We start from the raw sequence: 22,928 nt of genomic DNA, 5'->3' as shown, positions 1-22,928 counted from the left end.
AAAGGCGAGCCAGAAGAGTTTTGGAACTGTGTTTATGGACCAATAAGACAAAGATGAACCTTTATCTAAGTGATGGGAAAGCAAAAATGTGGAGAAAAAAGGGAACTGCAAATGATCCCAAGCATACAGCCTCATCTGTAAAGCATGGTGGAGGTGGTGTCGTGGCATGGGCATGCATGACTGCCTCTGGAACAGGCCCTCTCAACTTTACTGATGACTTAATGTATGATGACAGTAGCAGAATGAATTTGGAAGGGTACAAAACCATCTTGCCTACCAATATTCAAGACAATGCCACCAGATTCATTGGGAAATGCTTCATATTGCATCAGGACAATGTCCCAAAACACCCTGCCAGTTCAGTCAAGGAATTTATAAGGGCAAAGAAATGGAAAGTCTTAGATTGCTCAAGCCAATTTCCAGATTTAAATCTGATTGAACATGAATTTCACCAGCTGAAGAGGAGAGTAAAGGCAGAAATGCCTATACTCAACCGTCTCATGTTCAGCTGTCCCAATACTTACGCTCACATCATTAAGTGGGATGAACTCTAAAAGTGCTGTTCTTTTTATTTGGTAAAATATGTATGTGTTGAAACGGCTAATAATAAAATGTGACATTCTGTAGTTTTGTCTCATATTCATCTTTTAATCATATTTGCAAATGTCTTGACTCCACAGCCAACAGAGCAATTTATATATAGCAATTATACACACACACACACACACACACACAGAGATTTATTAAAGGGGGGGGGGGGGGGGGGGGGGGGTCCAATGCTGTTTCATGCACGTTGAGTTATTTACACTGTTAAAGAGTTGGATTCTCATGCTAAACATTGCCAAAGTCTCAAAAAACGAATTGGACTTGTGCCAAATTGTGCCAAATACACACTTCCGGGTTTCTTACAAGTTTCGGAATTTTTTTTACAATCATGGCTCTTCATGACGTAATGAAGGGTGGAACTCCTTATATGGGCATTTCTCCCGGAGCGAGAGCAAGAGCGTGCACATCAACACGCTTCATCCAGCAGCGCTGCTCAGGACTCGCTCGGGAAGAATGTCTCTAAAGAAGTGAGTTTTTGGTTGTAAGGGAAAGATAACCTTGTTCACCTTCCCAAAAGAACCCAGCGTTACATGAACAGTGGATGCAGTTTTTTTTTTCGGGGGTAGCATTGGAGTTTTGCAAGTGTGTTTGTTAATGAACGTTTTATGAACAAGGCCCAGTTCGACGCTGGATTTGCACATTGTTTGATACTGAAAGATGGAGCAGTCCCAGCTATAAAAGATTCCGGTCATGATTCAGAACTGCAGACGGTAAGTGAAACGGCATCAAATGTCTCTGTTTTGTGGGCGATTGGCGCTCAAGTGCTCGTCATTCTTTAGCTCCGCCCACGGCACGCCTCCAAGAGCTTGGCTTTTTTCGGAGAGAATTGTAAAGCTGTATCTTTCTTTATAAATATGATCAAACTAAAGACTTTTCGGAGATATGAAGGATGCAGTACAACTCTATAGGTACTCAAGATTAACATGAGATTGGGTGAAACTAAGTATGTTATGCCCCTTTAATATTTAGATTTACTTTTATATTTAGAGAATTATAACTAGATTCTGATTCACAGTCAGATTACATCTATAGTCATGAATTACTTTTTAAATGTATTTTTAAAATATTTAAACAGACATTTATATATATTCAGATTTACAATTTACATTTATATTTTCAGATTTAGTTTTACATGCATATATTCAAAACTGTAACAGTACATATTCTCATTTACATTTATATATTCATAATTGTATTTACATTTTACAATATTAGATGTATTAGATGCAGACTGATAACAAGATATATTTATATATATTCATACAGTTTCTCACAGAATTGAGCACACCCCTCACATTTTGTAAATATTTTATTATATCTTTTCATGTGACAACACTGAAGAAATAACACTGTTATACAAGCTGTACACTCACTACATTACATTGTAGCAAAGAGTAAATTTGCTATCCCCTCAAAATAACTCAACACACAGCCATTAATGTCTAAACCGCTGGCCACAAAAGTGAGTACACCCCTATGTGAAAATGTCCAAATTGGGCCCAATTAGCCATTTTCTCTCCCTGGTGTCATGTGACTCGTTAGTGTTACAAGGCCTCAGGTGTGAATGGGGAGCAGCTGTGCTAAATTTGGTGTTATCGCTCTCACTCTCTCATACTGGTCACTGGAAGTTCAACATGGCACTGAATATTTTCCAGTTAAGGCAGTGCTGGAAAATAATGGTGGCCACACAAAATATTGACACTTTGGGCCCAATTTGGACATTTTCACTTTGGGGTGTACTCACTTTTGTGGCCAAAGGTTTAGACATTAATGGCTGTGTGTTGAGTTATTTTGAGGGGACAGCATATTTACACTGTTATACAAGCTGTACATTCACTACTTTACATTGTAGCAAAGTGTCATTTCTTCAGTGTTGTCACATGAAAAGACATAATAAAATATTTACAAAAATGTGAGGAGTGTACTCACTTCTGTGAGATACTGTATATACATACACACACACACACACACACACACACATTTTGGTTGACTAACATTGTAAACTGGCATCTGTAAAAACCTTTACCTGCTAAAAAAGCGTAGAATGTTTAAGAGGCCCTTTAAGAGCTTTAATGTATACATGTAAGACGTTTATCTCATCTGGAAACATCTGTAATACACACACCTGGATATCAACAGTGTGACCTAGTTATCTGGATATGGAAAACATCCTGCCAGTGAAAAATGAAGTTTATATATTTTATATTCAGAACCATTATCTCCCCTAATACACTCCAGCTGCGCTCCCAAATACGTTTTCTCTCATCGCAGTTATGGAAACGAAATGCCTGCGTTTCATTTACAGATTTCAAACTTTTTTTCCCCAAGCGAACAAAAATGATCGGGAAGGTAATTTGCACCATTTGTTAAAATATTTACGTATTTTCTCCCCTTTGGCCCAGGCCGGCTGATTTTCTCAGAGGTTTTGGTTTTCGTGGGGCAGGATTCTCTTACCCCTTCAACTGGGTTTGTTTCACACAGGCATGTCGGCCAGACAATCTCGCTTTTGTTCTGGAACCTGGTGCAATGACGACATCACACCGGTACATGGCTGTTTCACATCAGCTTTCAATCAAGGACCTGAGAGAACTATTTCCTCTTTGCACGGTATAGGGCCCTTTTTCTCTATGTCAGAGACTGTGGATTTATATAAGATACAGGTAGACTGGCATGTGCTTCATTGATTGAGAACGTTTAAAGCAACATTTCGGACAAAAATTTTAATTCCCTCATCATTTCCTCGCCCTCATGTCGTTTCAAATTTGTGTGACTTTCCTTCTTCCATGGAACACAAAAGGTGGATTTTTGATGAATATCTTGGTCACTCTTTTCAACTTAATGAACATAAAATGACGACTGCGGCTATCAAACTTCAAAAAGGATGCAAAAGAGGCATAAAAGTATCATAAAAGTTTCATATGACTCATATATTTCTGAGTCATATGATAGTTTTGAGGAGAACAGACAGAAATGCAGGTCATTATTCACTGATCTGGGTTTCCACTGGGTTTGGAATGACATGGGTAAATAATGACAGATTTTCATTTTGGGGTGAACTATCTCTTTAAGTTAGTTTAATAGTGTTTATTTGCTTTGCTGCAGTATTTTGCAGTATATTGATTCATATAGAGAAATGGGACAGGACATACTTTTGACACTTTTTTTTTTTTAAATTAATGAATCATGATCTGCTATTTAGCTGCAAATGAAATTAGGTATTATTTAATTGGACAAAAAATGTATGCATATATACGTAAATGTATTATGCCATCAGTGTGGAAGAGAAATAATGTACATTTTAAATGGGCAAATCCACTGTTCTTAATGAGCATTTTTGTCTTATTTTCCAGTTAAAATATCTAAAACTCTTTAAAACAAGATCTATTTCTTGAGAAGCAACACTACATGAGATATTAAGACTAGATTTCATCGACTGGTTCTTGAAATTAACCCTCTGGGGTTGACAAACGCATATACGCGTTTTGGGGCAGATTTTCCTGATAAGGCAGAAATGACCTTGAATTACTCTGCCATTTTTGATCGTTCAGATAAGAGCAATACACCATTCGAATCTGTAAGGGGTCTACTTTTATTTGTATACACTCATAATAACAACTAAACTTTGTGTTTTGAAGAATAAAGAAAACAAAGAGTGCGCTCTCTGTCTTCTCCGTCTCCGCGAACTGTTTTCAGAAACGCGTCACTAAAATGAAGTGTAACTCAGCGAATACTCAACACAAAAACATATTTCAGTCTAACTCATTATTTTTAATGGGATCCCGCCCCCTCGCCTTAACATGTAAATAACCACATGATCCGCGCGCGCTTGGAGACGCCCAACATAAAGAGTCAGGAGTGAAGAGTTCATCGCTGCTATACTGTTAGTTTCTGGAAGAAGACGTGCTGAGTAAAGGCTGGATTTCCCTCAAAATAAGAGCAAGAGTTCATCAAGTAGAGAAGATCGATCTGATGAGTAAGTAATGTTTATTTTTTGCATTAGTTAACATGTTATTGTGACAAACTTGAACACATTACTAGTTGGGTTGTTCCCAAACTACAACACGATGAATGCTACGCATCTAAGAATGTTTAGACCATGTTTATTATTAATAATCTGTTCACAAATATATTTTAATAACGTGCTAAACGATAACAATTAGTTCTCAGACATAAAATATATTTTTTTATAGTGCAAAGTTCATCCTTTTATAGTACAAAGCATGCGTGAGTCTATGACTGCAGAATCATATCTTCTATACTATAAAATCATACATGATGTTCAGGATGGCTATATGACTACAAAATCATAGTTGGGTTCTCCCCAAACTATAATTCCTGACTAAAATGTTTGAAATCCAGTAAAACATTTTGAATATGATGGACAATTCATTGTATTTAAATTTCTTACGGCACGATGAAAAGTAAAACAATAAAAGTAATATGAGAGTATATTGTAACATGATGAATGCTACGAGTCTAAGTATGTTTAGAACATGTTTATGATTAATAGCCTACTCTGTTCAAAACTAGATTTTAATAGCGTGCTAAACAATAATAATTAGTTTCTCAAAAATAAAATGACTTTTTTTTTTACGATAATACAAAGCATGCATGAGTCTATGACTACAGAACCTATATATATATATATAGATATATATATATATATATATATATATATACACACACATATACAGATGCTCCTGATATAAACATGCTCACAAATGTTTTTTCCTTTTTTTTGGTTGTTTGTATTTCAGACACCTGCACCACAGATGATGAATCCTGCTGACTTTCAGTCTCTTCTAACTGTTTTCCTCTGAGAGCGCTGCACCAACTACTGATTATTTTTTTTCTTCTTGGAATAATGTGTCTTTGACCTTCATTATGTATGTTTTGATTATACTGTGTTGTAAATCAAATACAAATAACTTTAAAAACCCATTTTTTCAATATCCTCACATTCTCTCTTACCTGCCTCAAAGTGTATTTTGTATTAACGCACTGGCTAAGTTGAAACCTTTTTATACTTCAGGTGAAAAAAAAATGCAGTGCAGTTATACAAAATACATTTGTATTACAGATACATTCACAGAAAACTATCCTTGATATCTTATACAGTGTTCCTTCTCAGCTACATTTATATTGTTTGAAGGATTTTAAGATATTTTAACTGAAAACAATGTTGCTATTGTTAACTAAAACTCAAACTAGATAAAAAAAAACTAGTGGAAAAATTGTTTAAAAGCCATTTTTAAAGCTATTAAAAATAGTTTTTATTAACTGAAATAAAGCTGAATTAATATAATTTCATCTTAGATGAAAAACTTAACAACTAACTGAAAAACATAAGTTGATTTTGAAATACTAAAATTACTAAAACTAAAATGAAATAAAAAAAACAGAATATAAATATTAAAAAATAATATAATAAAATGAGAAACAACATTAAGCAAACTTAAAATTAAAACTAATAATATAAAAATACTAATATACAAATTAATTTTTAAAAAATTAACAAAAACTATAATAGTATTTAAATAATACTAAAATAAAGTTATAAAGTCCTTTTTTGTAGTGTGGCTCCATGATCTTCTTAATATTACAATGCTATGGGAAACAAAACCATGTATCGACATGTTGTCTTTCATAAAGATTGATTCCCAACTGTGTTAATCATATGTTTTTGTAGAGACTGAATAAACTGCTTACCCAGGACCTCAGCAGTGGCCATGATTTCGCATGTATACATGGCCGCCATCAGCCGCTGAGGTTTAGCTTGGAAGGCGTATCTGCAGGCCTCCTTCATAGCAGCGATGAGCTGCCCTGAGAACGGCCCATAACAGTCCACCGAACTCCCAGCGGCCTCCGCTCTGCTCCTGCTTCGGTTAGAGCTCGCCGATGAGGCGTTCGTCTCGTGAGCATCAGAACTCTCACTTTGGTCATCATTATTTGGCTCTGCAGCTTGGGAATCCTCACCGATTGAGTCTTGCTGAGCTAGAGCTGCAGAAAGCTTCATGTCCCAGGTCTCTACAGAGAAGCAAACCCCCATCAAAGGTTCCTCACACATGGGACCAGAAAGCGTGGCCAACTGGAAGCCACTCGCAATGCTGTTGTCAAAGTCTCTGATCTCGGCCTCTCGTTCCAGACACTGCCACACAGAGGGTCTCCGGTAGCCCTCGATGCTGTTGAGGAGAATATTTGGCCCACAACGGCGCGGACCAAAAGCCCAGATACGCTCCACGGCTCCTCTCCACGTGTGGCCTTGCAGGTTGCTCTCTAACTTCACCTTGAAATCCTGGATGTTCTCCAGGATTTTCTGGTTGATGTCCAGAGTCTTGCCCTCCCGGGCGAACAGGCTGAACTGCTCCATTGTGCGGATGAGCTCCACATTGTCCTCCAGAAGGCGGGTGACTTCCTCAGGAAGAGGAATAGCCCGCACCCCGACCGTGGCCATTTTGTTAGAGGTGGTGAGCATGACCAGACCGGTGGAATCCACCTGGACGCCTTCGGGACATTTCGTTTGTTCCTCTTTGACCTGGCGAATCACCGCCACCTTCTGCTGCTTTCCCATGTCCTCGTTCACCATGTCCACTTTGGGAGGCCGGATCACCGTCTCACGGAACGGGATGATTGGTTCAGATGCACTGATTTCAATTTTAGCAAACCTAGAGAATAAAGAGAAAACAGTGAATATTAATCATGATAAAAAAAAAAAACATGCACGTTCAAAAGTATTTGTCAAATATGGATACTTAAATGAAATTAAATGATTTACTTGATTTTCTTAATTGATGTTATTATTGTTTGCTTACTTATAATAATGACCTGATTAGCATGAAGATGATTTTTTATTGAGTACGTGTCATCATGTATGTGTGTGTGTGTGTGTGTGTGTGTGTGTGTGCATGTGTATATATAAATAAATCAATTTAATATAAAATGTATTAAAAAATAAATAAAAATATTAAAATTATATATTTTTATTAAATGCATTACATTATATAAAATATAAATTCCAGATGTTTTTATATATATGTGTGCACAGTGTATACAGTAACTACCCAGGGGGAAAAAAAGAATGGTTGTATAAAAAGGCTTATTTTTCAAACTAACTGGGAGGACATGACAGAAAGTTATTGCTGGCTCTCAAGACTGGCGTTCAGCCAACGGTAAGAGCCGAGCTCCGATTCTTCAGCAAGTCGTTATGGCACAGTAAAATCTAATTTACAATAGGCCATTCATGCAGAAATTATTCAAATACACATTAATCTCTCTCTGTCTGCCTGAGGAAACAGACATAAACATTCTGCCGGAAGATACAAGCGCACTGATTCCAAAGAATATCACACAATCCAGGCTTACTCAATATGTGTTATGCTTGCATGTAATGCATGTTTGAATACATAACGGCCTGAATCTAATGAGGGACCTAAACACTCTGTGTCACTGCTTAATGGACACAGTCGGACACTTGGGTCTCATGGGTCACTGGGCTTTGTTAAGTGGAGCAGACGGTTGACAAGACTGCTGTCTTTGGAGACATTCAGTAATCCAGTTAGATCCAGACGGCCACAGAACGGTTTGGGAAGCAGATAATCCAGTGGAAAATGTTTACTAGAAAGCTCCCGAGAGCCGTGACTAGGCGGTCTGCAGGCGCTGACAGCTGACAGCTCCTGGTGTGATACGATTCACACAGTTAGCTTCCACTTCTTCGACCTCATTATTTTTCCTTATTTCCTAACTCAGTGTTTCTCAACCTCTACTGCCTCATGCACCTCCACGGCCCCATCAGTACAGCTTTTAAAACAGAGATGTGTTCCTGTTAACTCAAATTACACTGCTATTATGTAGAATTATCATTAATGTCATTAAAATGGCCATAATTACAATAACAGCACACTTTTATACTAAAACAATCAGTAATGTGGGTAAACACTCACCAAATAGCTTCCTCTCAAACTGGTTTAATTGGCTGAAACATTTGATGGGAAGTAAATAAGAAAAAAATATTGTATTTTTCTGGAGAAGAGTGTTTGGGGTCACTTTTTAGGAAATAAATTTAAATTTTAAATTAGCAAGGGATGTATGCTTTAATCAGAAAAGATAGTAAAGTAAAAGAAAAAATATATTTAAAATAAATACTTTCCATTGTTCAAAGAATCATACATTGTTTTATATAAAAACATAAAATTATGTTTTTAACATTGATAATGTTCCTTGAGCAGCAAATCAGTATATTAGAATGATTTCTGAAGGATCATGTGACACTGAAGACTGCAGTAATGATGCTGAAAATTCAACTTTGCATTAAAGAAATAAATTCAATTTTACAATATATTCAAATAGAAAACAGTTATTTAAAATTGTAATACTATTTCAGAATAATACTGTTTTTTACTGCAGCCTTGGTGAGCATAAAAGCCATCTTTTTTGAAAAAGATAAAAAAAAAAAAATGTTACAAAAATGGACAGACTCCTACTATACACTGTATATACACAAATGCATTCAAATTCAATGTCTTTTAACAACAGTCTGCTGTTTTGTGACAATACTGAATGCTTCGGTTCAAGTAGTAGACTGGCCAACAATCAATTTCATGCGGGCCTGTGATTGATTAGAATAATTTGCTGACAGTGAGTGAATCAGCAATTAGTGGCCCACTCTAGTTTACATTAAGATGCACATATTCAATGCAATGTAATGGGCTTAATAAGTGACATATTGACAGAAAACTGCATAATCAACAAGCTTTTCAATGACAATCACTAATAATGGACAAAACAAACTCAAGCGATGCATTTCCTCAAACTAAATCAAGAATCAGCACATGAGAGAGGGTGTAACATCCCATTGTCTTCTGCTTCTGGCAGTTGACCCATTTTCTGCTGAGGATGTGATGTCACCATCCGGTGACCTCGCTGTGAATGACAGGTGCTGCGTCAGAGGTCTGGACAGGCTATCGCTGAACTGCTTTGACATCAAGGTCTGATGGGATATTTTTAAACGCCACTCAGACTGAGGAGTAGACGCTGCAGGCGGCCTGACCTCAGACTCTCCTGACCTCAGCAGTGACCCCTACGACCCCCAAACCAACAGCTCGGGGTCTGACGGGTCCTCACCTATGGCTTTCTTCTCATGTGGTACTGGTGTTTCTTTGTGACCTGAAGGGAAGAGCTAGTGACTAAATAACAGCCCATTTACTACACCACGATACCATCAGCAGACTGTCATGTTTTCTCCTCTAGTTGCAGAAATGATGGAGTTGTTTTGGTTGGAGAAGGCAGATGTTTTGGGTGGTCGGATACACTGATCGCAGGGCTTCACCTGTGCATCTGGACGCTGCAGTTTTGCAATGAACACAGCAGCTCTGTCAAAACACTGAACCTCGTTCCCTCTACAACAGATGATACTAAAGTCAATGTGAAACACGGTTCACTACCTAATTTATTAAGGAAAAAACAACGAGCAAGACTTGATTTTATTAATCAAAAATGTACTGAAAATTGAAGACTTGAGGAGTACAGCGAGAGAGATTTGTGACATCAACTGAAAAGAAGGTTGTTGCCAAGGCAGACAAATTATATTTGGATTAAAAATCAAAGATCAATTTATAAAAAACCTACATATAATATCTTGCACTGATGAATCAGAAAAATCCATTAATCAAAAGGCAAATATTCATTGCTTGTTGATTCTAACACACTATACAGTACAATCTGGGGTCAGTATATATATTTTTTTTTAAAGAAACAAATACTTTTATTCTGAAAGGATGCAATAAATTGACCAAAACTGACACTAAAGACATTTACACTGCTACAAACATTTCAAAAGAATGCTGCTACTCTTCTGAATCCTGGGAGAAAAAAAAGTATATATATGTTTGTGCATTCAATCGATTAAAATTTTTTTACTAATTAATCGCACATTTTTCTGAAATTAATCGCGATTAATCCCACCTATCATTAAAGTTCTTAAATATACTTTTATATTGCAATAATTTCACATTCAAGCTTCAAATTAATGTACAAACAACATATTTTTAATATTTGTTTAATGGCATCTTTTTTTATGACTGAAGGCCAGTATCACTGATATCAAGTAATACTGATTTCCCTACAAAAATGTTCCCCCCTAATATTTAACCATTGACTATAGCCATTAAACATTACATTATAATTAAGAGCTATCAAATTTAACATTTATTAGACGTTAAAAAATAACTTCTAATTTAAGTGAACTTAAAACAATCTTCACATAAACCCATTATAATAAATATTATATTTAGCTAGGCTACCTGTGCCCCTCAGCAAAAATATACAGAAATTTAATAAAGTTATCAAACACTAAATTCTAAACTAAATTCGATATCCTCTTTTTTCTTTTGTTCTTGATGAACAGACATCACAGCAGCTGGTTATTAACATTGGTTTTTGGCTGCTATTTCTTTAAGAGCTGCAGCTGCTAAATGTGATGCAGATCTGACACACATGGTGTTTCAGGTCAGACCCATTTCATTCTCTACTAATGAGCTGACGAGTTGAATCGGGTGTGTTAGATGAGGGAGTACAGTTTTGAAAACCATTTCAGAGACATGTTCTTAATGTGAAGTGACATACTGCCAAATATGGTGACCCATACTCGGAATTCGTGCTCTGCATTTATCCCATCCATAGTGCACACACACAGCAGTGAACACACACACACCGTGAACATACACCCGGAGCAGTGGGCAGCCATTTATGCTGCAGCAGTTGGGGGTTCGGTGCCTTGCTCAAGGGCACCTCAGTCGTGGTATTGAGGGTGGAGAGAGCGCTGGACATTCACTCCCCCCACCTACAATCCCTGCCGGCCCGAGACTCGAACCCGCAACCTTTGGATTATGAGTCCGACTCTCTAACCATTAGGCCATGACTTCCCCGTTAATTTAACTGATATAAAACATATTACATGCACACAGTTTTAAGACCGCTTTAATCGCCTTTTTGGTAACATTATGACTTAACTGATCATGACATTGCATGCACGTAGTTTATTTCGCGCTTTGATATGAATTGATACAGGCAATAGCGCACGCCGGTTTCCGCACTTGTTTGACTCGAGCCTGCCGCTGAAGTGAAGTGGAGCACGCGACTGAAACGTCTCCGGATTGATGTGATCATAAAGACGTTCTGTGACTGAATAAATCCACTTCTTGTCAAGAAAAAACAGACAGAAACAGCAGTTATGAGTGGGGTGGCAAGCCCTAGGCTCCGCCCCTGCGTTAACGGCGTTAAATAATTTTAACGTGTTAAACTGAAAAAATTAGTCGCCACGTTAACGTGCTAATTTTGCGTTAACAGCACTAATATATACACACACACACACACACACACACACACACATACATACATACTGCTGGTTCACCTACATTTCACTGCTGGTTATACCCTGTATAATTGTGTATGTGACAATAAAAATATTGAAAATATTGAAACATACATATACAAAGTGGATATAAAAAGTCTACACACCCCTGTTAAAATGCCAGGCTTCTGTGATGTAAAAATATTAGACCAAGATAAATCATTTCAGAACTTTTTGCACCTTTAATGTAAACTATAACCAGTACAACTAAAATAATGTGGTTGCATAAGTGTGCACAACCTCTTATAATTAAGGATGTGGCTGTGTTCAGAATTAAGCAATCAGATTCAAACTCATGTTAAATAGGAGTCAGTACACACCTGCCATCATTTAAAGTGCCTCTGGTTAAACCTAAATAAAGTTTAGCTGTTCTAATAGGCTTTTCCTGACATTTTCTTTGTCGCATCTTACAGCAAAAGCCATGGTCCACAGAGAGCCTCATCTCACTGTTAAAAGGTGTCAGTCAGGAGAAGGGTACAAAAGAATTTCCAAGGCATTAGATATTCCATGGAACAGTGAAGACAGTCATCATCAAGTGGAGAAAATATGGCACAACAGTGATATTACCAAGCACTGGATGTCCCTCCAAAATTGATGAAAAGATGAGAAGAAAATTGTTCAGGGAGGCTGCCAAGAGGTCTACAACAACACTAAAGGAGCTGCAGGAATTTCTGGCAAGTACTGGCTGTGTAGTACGTGACAACAATATCCCATATTCTTCATATGTCTGCGCTATGGGGTAGGGTAGCAAGAAAAATATCCAAGCTTGGCTAGATTTTGCAAAAACACATTATAAGTCTCCCAAAAGCATGTCGGAAAATGGGTTATGTTCTGATGAAACCAAGGTTGAACTTTTTGGCCATAATTCTAAAAGGTATGTTTGGCACAAAAACAACACTGCACATCACCAAAGGAAGACCATACCCACAGTGAAGCATGGTGGTGGCAGCATCACGCTTTGGGGCCTTAGTCAAGGTGGAGGGAATTATGAACAATTCCAAATACCAGTCAATATTACCACAAACCCTTCGGCTTCTTCTAGAAAGCTGGAGATGAAGAGGGCTGTGCACAGGAGATGTCCTCGCAATGACAGATTTGGAGCATTTTTGCAAAGAACAGTGGGCAAATATCGCAAGGTCAAGATGTGTCATGCTGATAGACTCATGCCCAAAAAGACTGAGTGGTGTAATCAAATCAAAAGGTGCTTCAACAACGTATTAGTTTAAGGGTGTGCACATTTATGCAACCACATTATTTTAGTTTTTTATTTTTACTCCACCTTTCCTAAAAGATTTCAATTTGTTTTTTAAATTTAGTTGTATAGGTTATAGTTTACATTAAAGGTGGAACAAGTTCTGAAATTATTTATCTTGGTCTCATTTTTTTTTTTTACATCACAGAAATCTGTCATTTTAACAGGGGTGTGTAGACTTTTTATATCCACTGTATATGTATGTATATGTGTGTGTGTGTGTGTTATTAGATATATAAAATATGAAAATGTAGCTTTTTATCAGGAATAAATTCCATTTTATTATATATTCAAATAAAAACAGTTCTTTTAAATTGTAATAATATTTCTGAATATTACTATAATTTGATCAAATAAATATATATAAATAATTTGTAAATCATTATAAACCATTCATAAATAAATGCAGACTTGGTTAGCATAACTCCTTTCTAAAATATTACATATATGTCTGTGTATTCACAACAACACACATTTTTGAAAACATTAAAAATATGTATTTTATAAAAGCATATATTTTCTACTGACCTCTTTCGTTCTCTCTTATTATCCATATTCTGTAAGGTTGTTTGTGCTCACTGTGATAATTTAATCTTAAACAATGCAGTTGCATGTTAGACTATTTATAAATTGAATAAATAAAAACATGACAGAATACACGCATTCAATATTCATATTACATTCAATCAAACTGTTAGACTAGAAATATTGCTCAGACTTAGTCTAACCTAAACTGACCTATTTAAACATAAATGACAAGTCGACTAGTTTTTTGAAGGAGAATGAGGAAAAGAGCAGGTGGGACAGATGGAGTAAAGAAAGAACGTCAGAAAGCAGGCGAATATGAACAGGAACATATCTCAATCAATAGGGAGTTTAAGCATGTTTATATCTTGTGCATTAACCGAAGCTTTTCCAAACCTTGACAAGACGGACTCCATTACAGTCCAGCCAAATTACACCTGAGGGATCTCTATCCCCATCAACGGCCATTAAACGCGCTTGAGCTGAGAACGCTTGGGCGGAAATGTTAAAAACAAACTGATGAGTCTTTCCTTCACGACGCCCGAAAACAGGACAAAATAACACTGCAAGAGACGCGTGTTAATTTACAGGCCCACAGCTCGAGGCAGAGCAGCAGATGGGGAGTGTGCGAGAGCTCATTTGTGTCTCCTTACACCATTACAAGGTTTTTTAGCGAAGGAACGCTGGCGTGATTTCACAAGCCAATCACTGTTCTAGCAGAGCCAAGTCAGGATCGTCCAATTTAATCTACATCCACAAAACATGACATATCCCTCGCTGGCTTTCTCACTCCTTTGTGTTAATGTGACACTTTCTCACTCGACTTGTCCCCCGCTATCTCTCGCCGGTCTTAACTCAAACTGATTTTGTAGTACTATCAATGAGATGAAGGACGGTTTCTGGAACAACAAAATTGTAACAAACTGTGACACACGGCCAACACTGTACCATAGCAGCGTGTAGAAATCACAACAAAAGCCATTCTGGTGGCTTTTCAAACACCCTGGCCAAGATTATTCTCATATAAAGCACAACAGAAGAGCTTACCAATTACTAGTCACCTAATTTACATTTAAAATGCAGCAACCAGTTGCACAAACAGTGCCAGGAGTTATCAAACTTCCCCAAATTACATAAAGAACACAAGACTTGTTCCATTTGCATTTTAGGTGACAATTTGCATTGCGCCTCAAAACAAACACACTGAATTTCTTTCCGTCTTCGAATGACGACTGGTAATGTATTCATGACATTTTTTGGCCAGTTGATATCCAAATGAGCGAGGATGCTGCAGTTTTTAGTGGGAATGAACCCAATGGATTCCATTTTTCTGAACTGAGTATTTTAATCAGGTCTTTACCCTGACGGCTCAAATATGTTGCTGTATATCCACTTTCTGCATTTTCATCATATAATGTACAATGTAGAGTATTTTCTGATTTGTAATCCCACTAAAATGTTCCCTGTATGTTAGATGAACATTCAGCAGATGTTTATGATCTAGAATGTAATTTCATTCAAAGGACATTATCACTACAATGAAGTTTTCAATTAGGCTTTTTTTGGAATGATTTGTGATATTGTAAATTGAAAACATCCTTTCAGCTCTGCATAAGCTATCAAGACTAGTTTTGTGTGAATATCTCTTTAAGACAAGTGTACTTTGTCAAACGTCACTGGAACATTTTCACATATTTTAAGTATAAAAAAGGTAAAAATTAGTGAAAAAAAGACAAACTACAACTACAAAATACCATCGCATGCAGTGTTTTGCTTCTCAAATCAATTTATCTTGTTTATAGGATTTTTAGATGTTTTTTAAGCAGAAAACAAAACAAAAACACTGAATATGAATGTGATTTTTGGAAAGTGTTTGTGTAAAGTACAATTGTAAGTTGCTGATGACAATATTAGATGTGCTGAATTTAATTCATTCAGGATGATTCACATTAGTGTATTACAGTAATGATAATGTACATATGTTTTCATTAAAACAATAGAAAAAAAATCCTTTATAGTCTTAAATCAGGCTTATGTACATTGCAAAAAAAGATTATTTGAGTACCTTTTACAAGAAAATACCATTTCAGTCTTTTTACTTCACAATTTCAGAAATGACTTATGAAGTAAGTTATGAAGTAAATTGTGTATGTTGAAGTAAAATGTATTCTTCATAGTCTTCATAGCCTAATTAGAAGTATTAGATAACCTATACTAGAAATAACCAAATATACAATTCCACGAAATTTCAAACAATAAACTGATGAACCAAATTCATCATTATGGGTGGAGCACGTAGCAAAGTTTGACATGTTCTTCTTAAGACCCACAGTCTGACCTGGATAAAGAAGTTATCTTTGGAAAATATTGAGGAAAAAGTCCAGCTAATGATATGCAAGGGCAGATGTGATGGATTAAGCAGCTAACGCTCCAACTCCGACCAATATTTAGCATGCGGTGCTGCTAATTTATGCAGATATGCTGTTTATACAAGGCAAAACTCAAGGGCAAGCCAAATGCACCCTGGTGTCTTATTAAAATGGGAGACAACATCTTCAGCATTTTAATTATGAGGGTATATGTCAAATCAAACATAAACAAACCAGCTCAAGGCTATTCAGTTTAACATATATGATACTGAAGCTTGATTAGCAGTTGAAATAAAAATATAAAACCTCCCCCTGAAAGTTTTGTAATTCAATACTGTAATAAACTATTCTTTCATTATTTTTGACTCCAGTTAGTCTATATTGCTATATTGAGCCTGTTAGATATCTGATTATCCATTTAGAATCAAGCATTACTGAGAAAATATACTCAAAAGCACCTGAATGCCCGACTGCCGCATTCACGATATCACAGCGGCCAAAAAACCTCCAAACAAACCAAGCAAAAAACTGTCATGAATAGAGGTGTGAATTGGTCTAAGCTCTGCTATAGTGCAGCTCATAGACCGACATCAAGAGATATTGATCTGCCACCACCGCAGAGAGAGAATGATAGATGACTAGAGAGATACAGTGAGAGAAAGAGAAAAAGTAAGAGGTGATTGAGAATGGGGAAAGGACAGGAGTAGAGAATTTCGGTCCAACAAAACACAGATCTGATATTCTTTAGACATTCATTCGTATCATAAACTAAAACATGTAAATAAAAGATGAAATTGACTATTCAATTTCTCACTATTTAAGGACATTCTGTACTTCTAAGATTACCTTTTTTCTCCTGATGTACATTATAACTATTAGCCAATAATATAATAGGCCTTTTTCACAATTCGATCAAACACCCAGGCACACCCCTGCATTATTTCCTGCTGAATATCCAGAAATATGCCACATTAGTGCTTTAAGTTGTTTAGCATGAGAAAAAATCATACACAGTGCACATGAATAAAACACAGCAGAACCCAGTTCCAATGTGGGCATCTACACGACAGCCGTCATATCCTGTCTTCTGTTCTAATATGCAGTTTAATTTACCTGCAGACTCAACAACACAAAGCTCAGCTCTCACTAGAGACCTCAAAGCTATACCGCAGAGCTGTGCAGTATGACCGTATATACACATCATATGTATTTTACAAAGACTGTGGTTGATCTTTTTATGATAGGCTGGCACTGAAGATCACCAAGGCTGCATTTACATGAACAAATTTTTTTTATTATTATTACAGTTTAAAATAAACTGTATCATTATCTTTCAGCATCATTGTCTTCAGTGTCTCATGAACCTTCTGAAATAATTTTAACGTACTAACCCCGAATTATATAAATACAAATTTATATGTAAAGAGAGGGGCATGAGTAATAAATAATTAAATAAAAATAAAATTGCTTATTTTTTTATTTTTTTTTATAAATACAATTACAATTTCTTTAGGATAAGAAAAACGATTCAGTTAATGCTGTGAACTATACACGGAGCCCTATTACAGCAGTTTTTGTATTAATTTAAATCTAATTACAAAATTATGTTTCCATGAACAATTGAATAACTTGTTTTCATGAAAAATTTATTTTAACATACATTAAATAATTAAGACATTACTAACAGGTTAAATTAAAATACAGTGCATATAGAAGTTGATATAGTGCATATATTTAATGAAATTATATTTTCTAGACTTAATTTCTTTAGTGAATAAACAAGCTGTGGATACAGCTGTGGAAGCTGTGTGACACATTGTTTACAAGCTGTTTTACTCATGTCTTTTCATGGTTGAAACACTTGAGTGATTATATGAGACATGACATGTTCATACACGTTTATTTTGTGTTATAACTAGTAGTAAAGAGGAAGAGATGATCGTGTTCACTCAAGCTCCGTGTTGGCATTTGAACCGAGTGTGTCAGTTTCAATTCAGCATTTATTGTTTGAATATTTCCAAAAAAATGAACAGAACTTGAAAAATGAGACTGTTTCATATCTAAAGTAACAAAACTAGGAGTTTCAAATTAAGTTCTGCATGTGCAGTGGTTAAAACAATACTAGATTTGTTTGGTACACATGTGCACCGAACTGAAAGACTGAAATTTTTGGTACAAATATGTGTACCATTATAGCCCTAATATATATATATATATATATATATATATATATGTGTGTGTGTGTGCGTGTGAATGTGGTTCTTCACCTCTCTCTCAAGTCATCCAGGCAGCGTTGTAGATGCACTTCACCTGCAGTGACCAGAACATGCTCTCCTGTCTCCTGGATCAACACTTCGGCACATGGGTCGGCCTGGTTCAGTAACCTCATCCCACGCACCAGCTTCGGCATATCACCTACACACACACACACACACACACATACATACACACACACACACACACACACACACATTTGTATGAACAGTCAATATTTTGTTTTGTGGAGTTTTAAATGTGATGCAGCTTTGTTAAGAGGCTGATGAAGGACGGAGCAGCATAAACCCGACCCGACTGCAAACCCACAGCCCGCAAAAAACGTTTTTATTCTTTTCTCAAACAGAGAATGTTTAAAAAAATAAAAGTACCAAAAAAAAAAGCTTTTAAGGTTCGAAGAGTCATAAGGGCTCATAAAAAATGAATTCTGACTGTTTGGGGTACAACAATCTAGCATTATAAGTAGACCTCAGGGGGGAAAAAAGATAAAAAATGTATGATTATAACCCTTTAAACAGCATCTCATTCTCTCATAAAAGTGCTGTCTGACATCAAAGTAAGTTTCTGTTCATAATGTAGTGGCAGTAGTAACACTAGGACTATGAGAGCGCTTCTAATAAAGAGTGTTTTCACCAGCAATGGCCTCTCCTGACCTGAAGGCGAGCTGAAGTTACGGTTATGAAACTAAACCCTGAAACAGCGCTCTGGGACGGCGATCGCCCTCACAATGAGCTCTTGTGTTTGTGTGTGATCTCGCAAACCAGATCAGACAGTTCTTAGCTGTGCTAAACTGGGAAACATTTAACTTCCTCATTACAGCTGTGCTCTTGACTAATGCGTCCCACATGAGCGAGTGTGATGCTTTGAGACGGATGGGGTTTCCATGCCATCTCTGACACTGCTAATGAGAATCACAACACCACCGCTGAGTGAACCTGGAGAAGTCACCATTAAAACAACTTTTTGAGGGATATTTGCACCTTAGAGACTCATGAGACGTGATTTAATCTGTATGCTCATGCATCTTTTTTATGGTCAGTCATTGCTGTGTATCAGTATGACTTAGTGAGCTGGCTACGTAGGCAGTATATTAAGGCATCACAAGTATGCTAAATAATGCAAAAGCTGCTGCAAAAGACAGACAGCATAATAATGTTGCCTTCTAAGAGACCTCATTTTGGGAAGATTGCAAGGTAGTATTGCATGTATATTTCACAGAGACGTCAATTCCATAATGTACTAAATTTGTTAAAAAATAAATCAAATAAAAAACAACAACAACTAGAACATGGCACTTGCAACAACATGATGATGTGTTTTAATCTCTTGGAATGCATACAATTGAAAAAAATAAATCAATAATAATTCTATGAAAAATAATCTTGAATTGCATGAATGTGCTTTAGATAAAAGCAAAAAAAAAAAAAAAAGTTCAAATTTAGATAAAAAAAAGTTTATCCAATATTAGTATGTGCTCTGTATTGTTAGTATTGTTATCATTTTGCAAAAGGCAGCTCACAAGGAGCTGTAACAGAATCATCACAGACACTTGGAAAAAGATACGAAGCTTCCTAAATATATACCCTAAAAGTTTCTATTACATTCAGAAGCACGACTAGCTTCAGGGCAGAGACAAAATAACTCTTCTGAACAGCCTGTTCATTTTTACTACTGAGTCATCGTGATGATTCAATACACTCTTCTCTGCTTTTTGCTTATCAGTTCTTTTTGCTTTATGTGTCCGGCAGTGCACTGCGATGCTTTACCTGTTGCAGCACAATGAAAAATTATACTCAAGATGTGTTTAATGCGTTCTGTGTGTGACTGATTTTGCTCATCAACACGTACTTGGATGTTTGGGCTCCACTGCTACTCTGACGATGGGCGTAGCTTCAAAGTTGAGTGGCGTGAAGGGCGGGCAGGCCGGAGATGTTGAGATGGTGGCGGATTTGAGAATGAATTCCTCCATTCCACCAATGCCTGCAGAGATACAAACAACATTAAACAAAGCTGCATTCAAAAGACCAGTCAAACGGTTTCAAATAACAGGATTTTAAACCTCAGGGCTCCAATAATGTTCCATAAAAAGAGGGTTTTCTTTACATTAAACATTATTATTTATACAACGGCTGCCTGTTATAACAAAGGCCCCTGTGTGCACCCGTTTAGGTGGGAGGTTGTGTGAGTAAGAGTGTAAGCATGTGTTTGTGCACGTTGTGATGGAAAAAGAAAAACACACTTCGGAGAACTCTGACATTTGCAATAACAGACATGATTGCAGGGCTGTGATGGAAATGAAGAACCCAAAATTCAGCTGGTGATATGACATCTGACCTAGTGTGCTTATTTGTGAAAGGAATATAAATATTTATTTGCTAGAAAATAAATAGAACAAGTAGTCCAGTGGTTCATTTTTTTTTTTTTTAACTCATCCTTTAAAAAACAAAAATTCAACAACATAAAACTTATCACCAGTATTGATCAACACAAAATTATCATGCTGCCTGTAATGATATTCATTGTGATATTTATTAAATAATTAGTTAAAAAACATGACTATATTAAAAAGTGTTTTATATTAGTAATTAAATGTATTAAAAATATTTAAAAAGAAAATTAAATCTAGATTTATACACCTACTGTATTTGAAAAAATGTGAAGAAAAAAAGATACACAGTGAACTTAATATAACGTAAATACTTTCCAAAATGCAACGTTTTCTAATTAAATTAAATAAAAATACATTCAATTTAAGATATAGCTGCATTTTTATTTCCAAGCTCCCTTCTGAATGAATGAACGAATAGATGAAATGCAGACAAAAAAAAAAAGTTTTAAACATAATAATAATGATAAAGTATACCAAAAATAAATTAAATGTTTAAAAATAAAATAAATCAATTTAGAGAGGATGAGAGAAATACTGAGTCCGATCATGGATTAAGAATATACCGTAAAGACACTTCTCACAATTATCTTGCTGAAGTTTTGTTCATTCTTAAAGCAATTCCCACATGCAAAAGTTCATAGCAAGATCCTCTATTTAACACAGTTCTTACATTTACCGCCAATCCCCCCACCCCCACTTTTTCAGGATTGACTAGTGGGCAGAAATGAGAGGAGATGCATTCATATAAAACCGGACTGATAGGGACAACTGAATGAAGCGCTTCAGCGGCTCAGCGAGACGACCATTTCACTCGCCCCTCGAATCCCATTCAGTCAAATTACATCAGGTCCAAGAGTGTTTCCATCAGGAGAGCGGAGCCTCAACCCGAGAGGTTAGTTTGTTCAGTCAATGAAGCAGCCATGAGTCAAGAGCTTCTGTCACAGGCCGGCCTTATTAAGGGCCAATTCCAGCCAGACTCGCAATCGTGTTCATGAGCAAACACCCGGAGGCTGTAAAGTCGGTAATAAAAACGGCTTAACGGTAATCACAGCGCAGGCCTGCAGAGGCCGAGCGGCGAATGAAGTCTTAAGTCTGACGGTTGGGCCGGTGTCGATCTCTCCCGCAGGATCAGAGCATGACATCACAGATCGACTCGCAAACATTTATTATAGCAGACATACCAAATATAGACAAAATAAACCATGTATACGGAGTCAAATTGTCCTTAAGCATTAAACCTGTTAAATGAATTTAAAACGGAAGGGTTGTTAATGCAAAGTGAGATACAGAGCGGACGAACTGCTCATTGGAGGGATTGTACGTGTCCTGCTTTGACATTCTTTCTATAAGTGTTTGCATATGTCTGGATCAGGGCACATGTTTTTCAGGGCAGAAGGTTGCACAGATGCCTCAAGACCTGGGAAAACGAGACGGTCTTTTTAGTTTAGAACACACAAAACTAGTTTAGAATGAAGCATCCAATCAGATCCTGGAAAATCTGGAAAGCTTGATTCTGATTGGTCAATTGTGACATTCTATGCTCAAATACTTGTTTATAATGTACATGGCTAGTTCAAATTTTATCCAAATATTTTCGAATTTAAATCAAAATTTCCATTTACTGATTTAATCGGCTGCACAATAAGCTAATTAATGTACAATTATCTAGATATTGTCTTCACATTGTAGGGTTTAGTTTATCTCTTTCTGAATTGATTTATTACATGTTACTTAATTTTCATTCTAAATATATTTGAAGGTCTACTCAATAATAGAGAATACCATGATATTGCAAATTTAGCCAATGATGTCTTTCAAAAACTTTTTTTAAAACACTCCCCATTGTTTGGAACAAACCGAAGGCTCCGCCCCCAAATGTATACTATTAGTTAAACCAATGCTGACATGTTGGTTTTTGTTGTGATGTTGTCCTTCAGATGACTCACTTGTAGTTGTCTATCCACATTAAGCTAAAATACATGGAAATATTGGTTAATAATAGTACCATATGTTTCTCTTTTCCATTCCAATGTGGATAGAGAAATATAAATGATTTCTGGAATGATTCTCCAAAAAACAAAGCAGTCAAAACTGCTTGTTTGAGTA

General features: G+C 36.4%; 1 protein-coding gene across 2 annotated transcripts in view; it reads right to left on the bottom strand.

Moving 5' to 3' along the window:
• Positions 1 to 22,928, bottom strand: part of LOC306879874 (elongation factor-like GTPase 1) — a 108,588-nt gene that overhangs the window by 12,200 nt on the left and 73,460 nt on the right. For both annotated transcript variants that reach the window (XM_079433098.1, XM_079433099.1), the window contains exons 16-18: positions 20,282 to 20,413; positions 18,427 to 18,574; positions 6,316 to 7,271 (exon numbers count right to left, since the gene is read on the bottom strand). In XM_079433098.1, coding sequence (XP_079289224.1) covers positions 6,316 to 7,271; positions 18,427 to 18,574; positions 20,282 to 20,413 — 1,236 coding nt within the window. The remainder of the gene's footprint in view (positions 1 to 6,315; positions 7,272 to 18,426; positions 18,575 to 20,281; positions 20,414 to 22,928) is intronic.

This window comes from Barbus barbus (assembly GCF_936440315.1).
Source record: "Barbus barbus genome assembly, chromosome: 2".
Lineage (NCBI taxonomy): Eukaryota > Metazoa > Chordata > Actinopteri > Cypriniformes > Cyprinidae > Barbus > Barbus barbus.
This window is presented reverse-complemented; position numbering and strand designations above follow the sequence as displayed.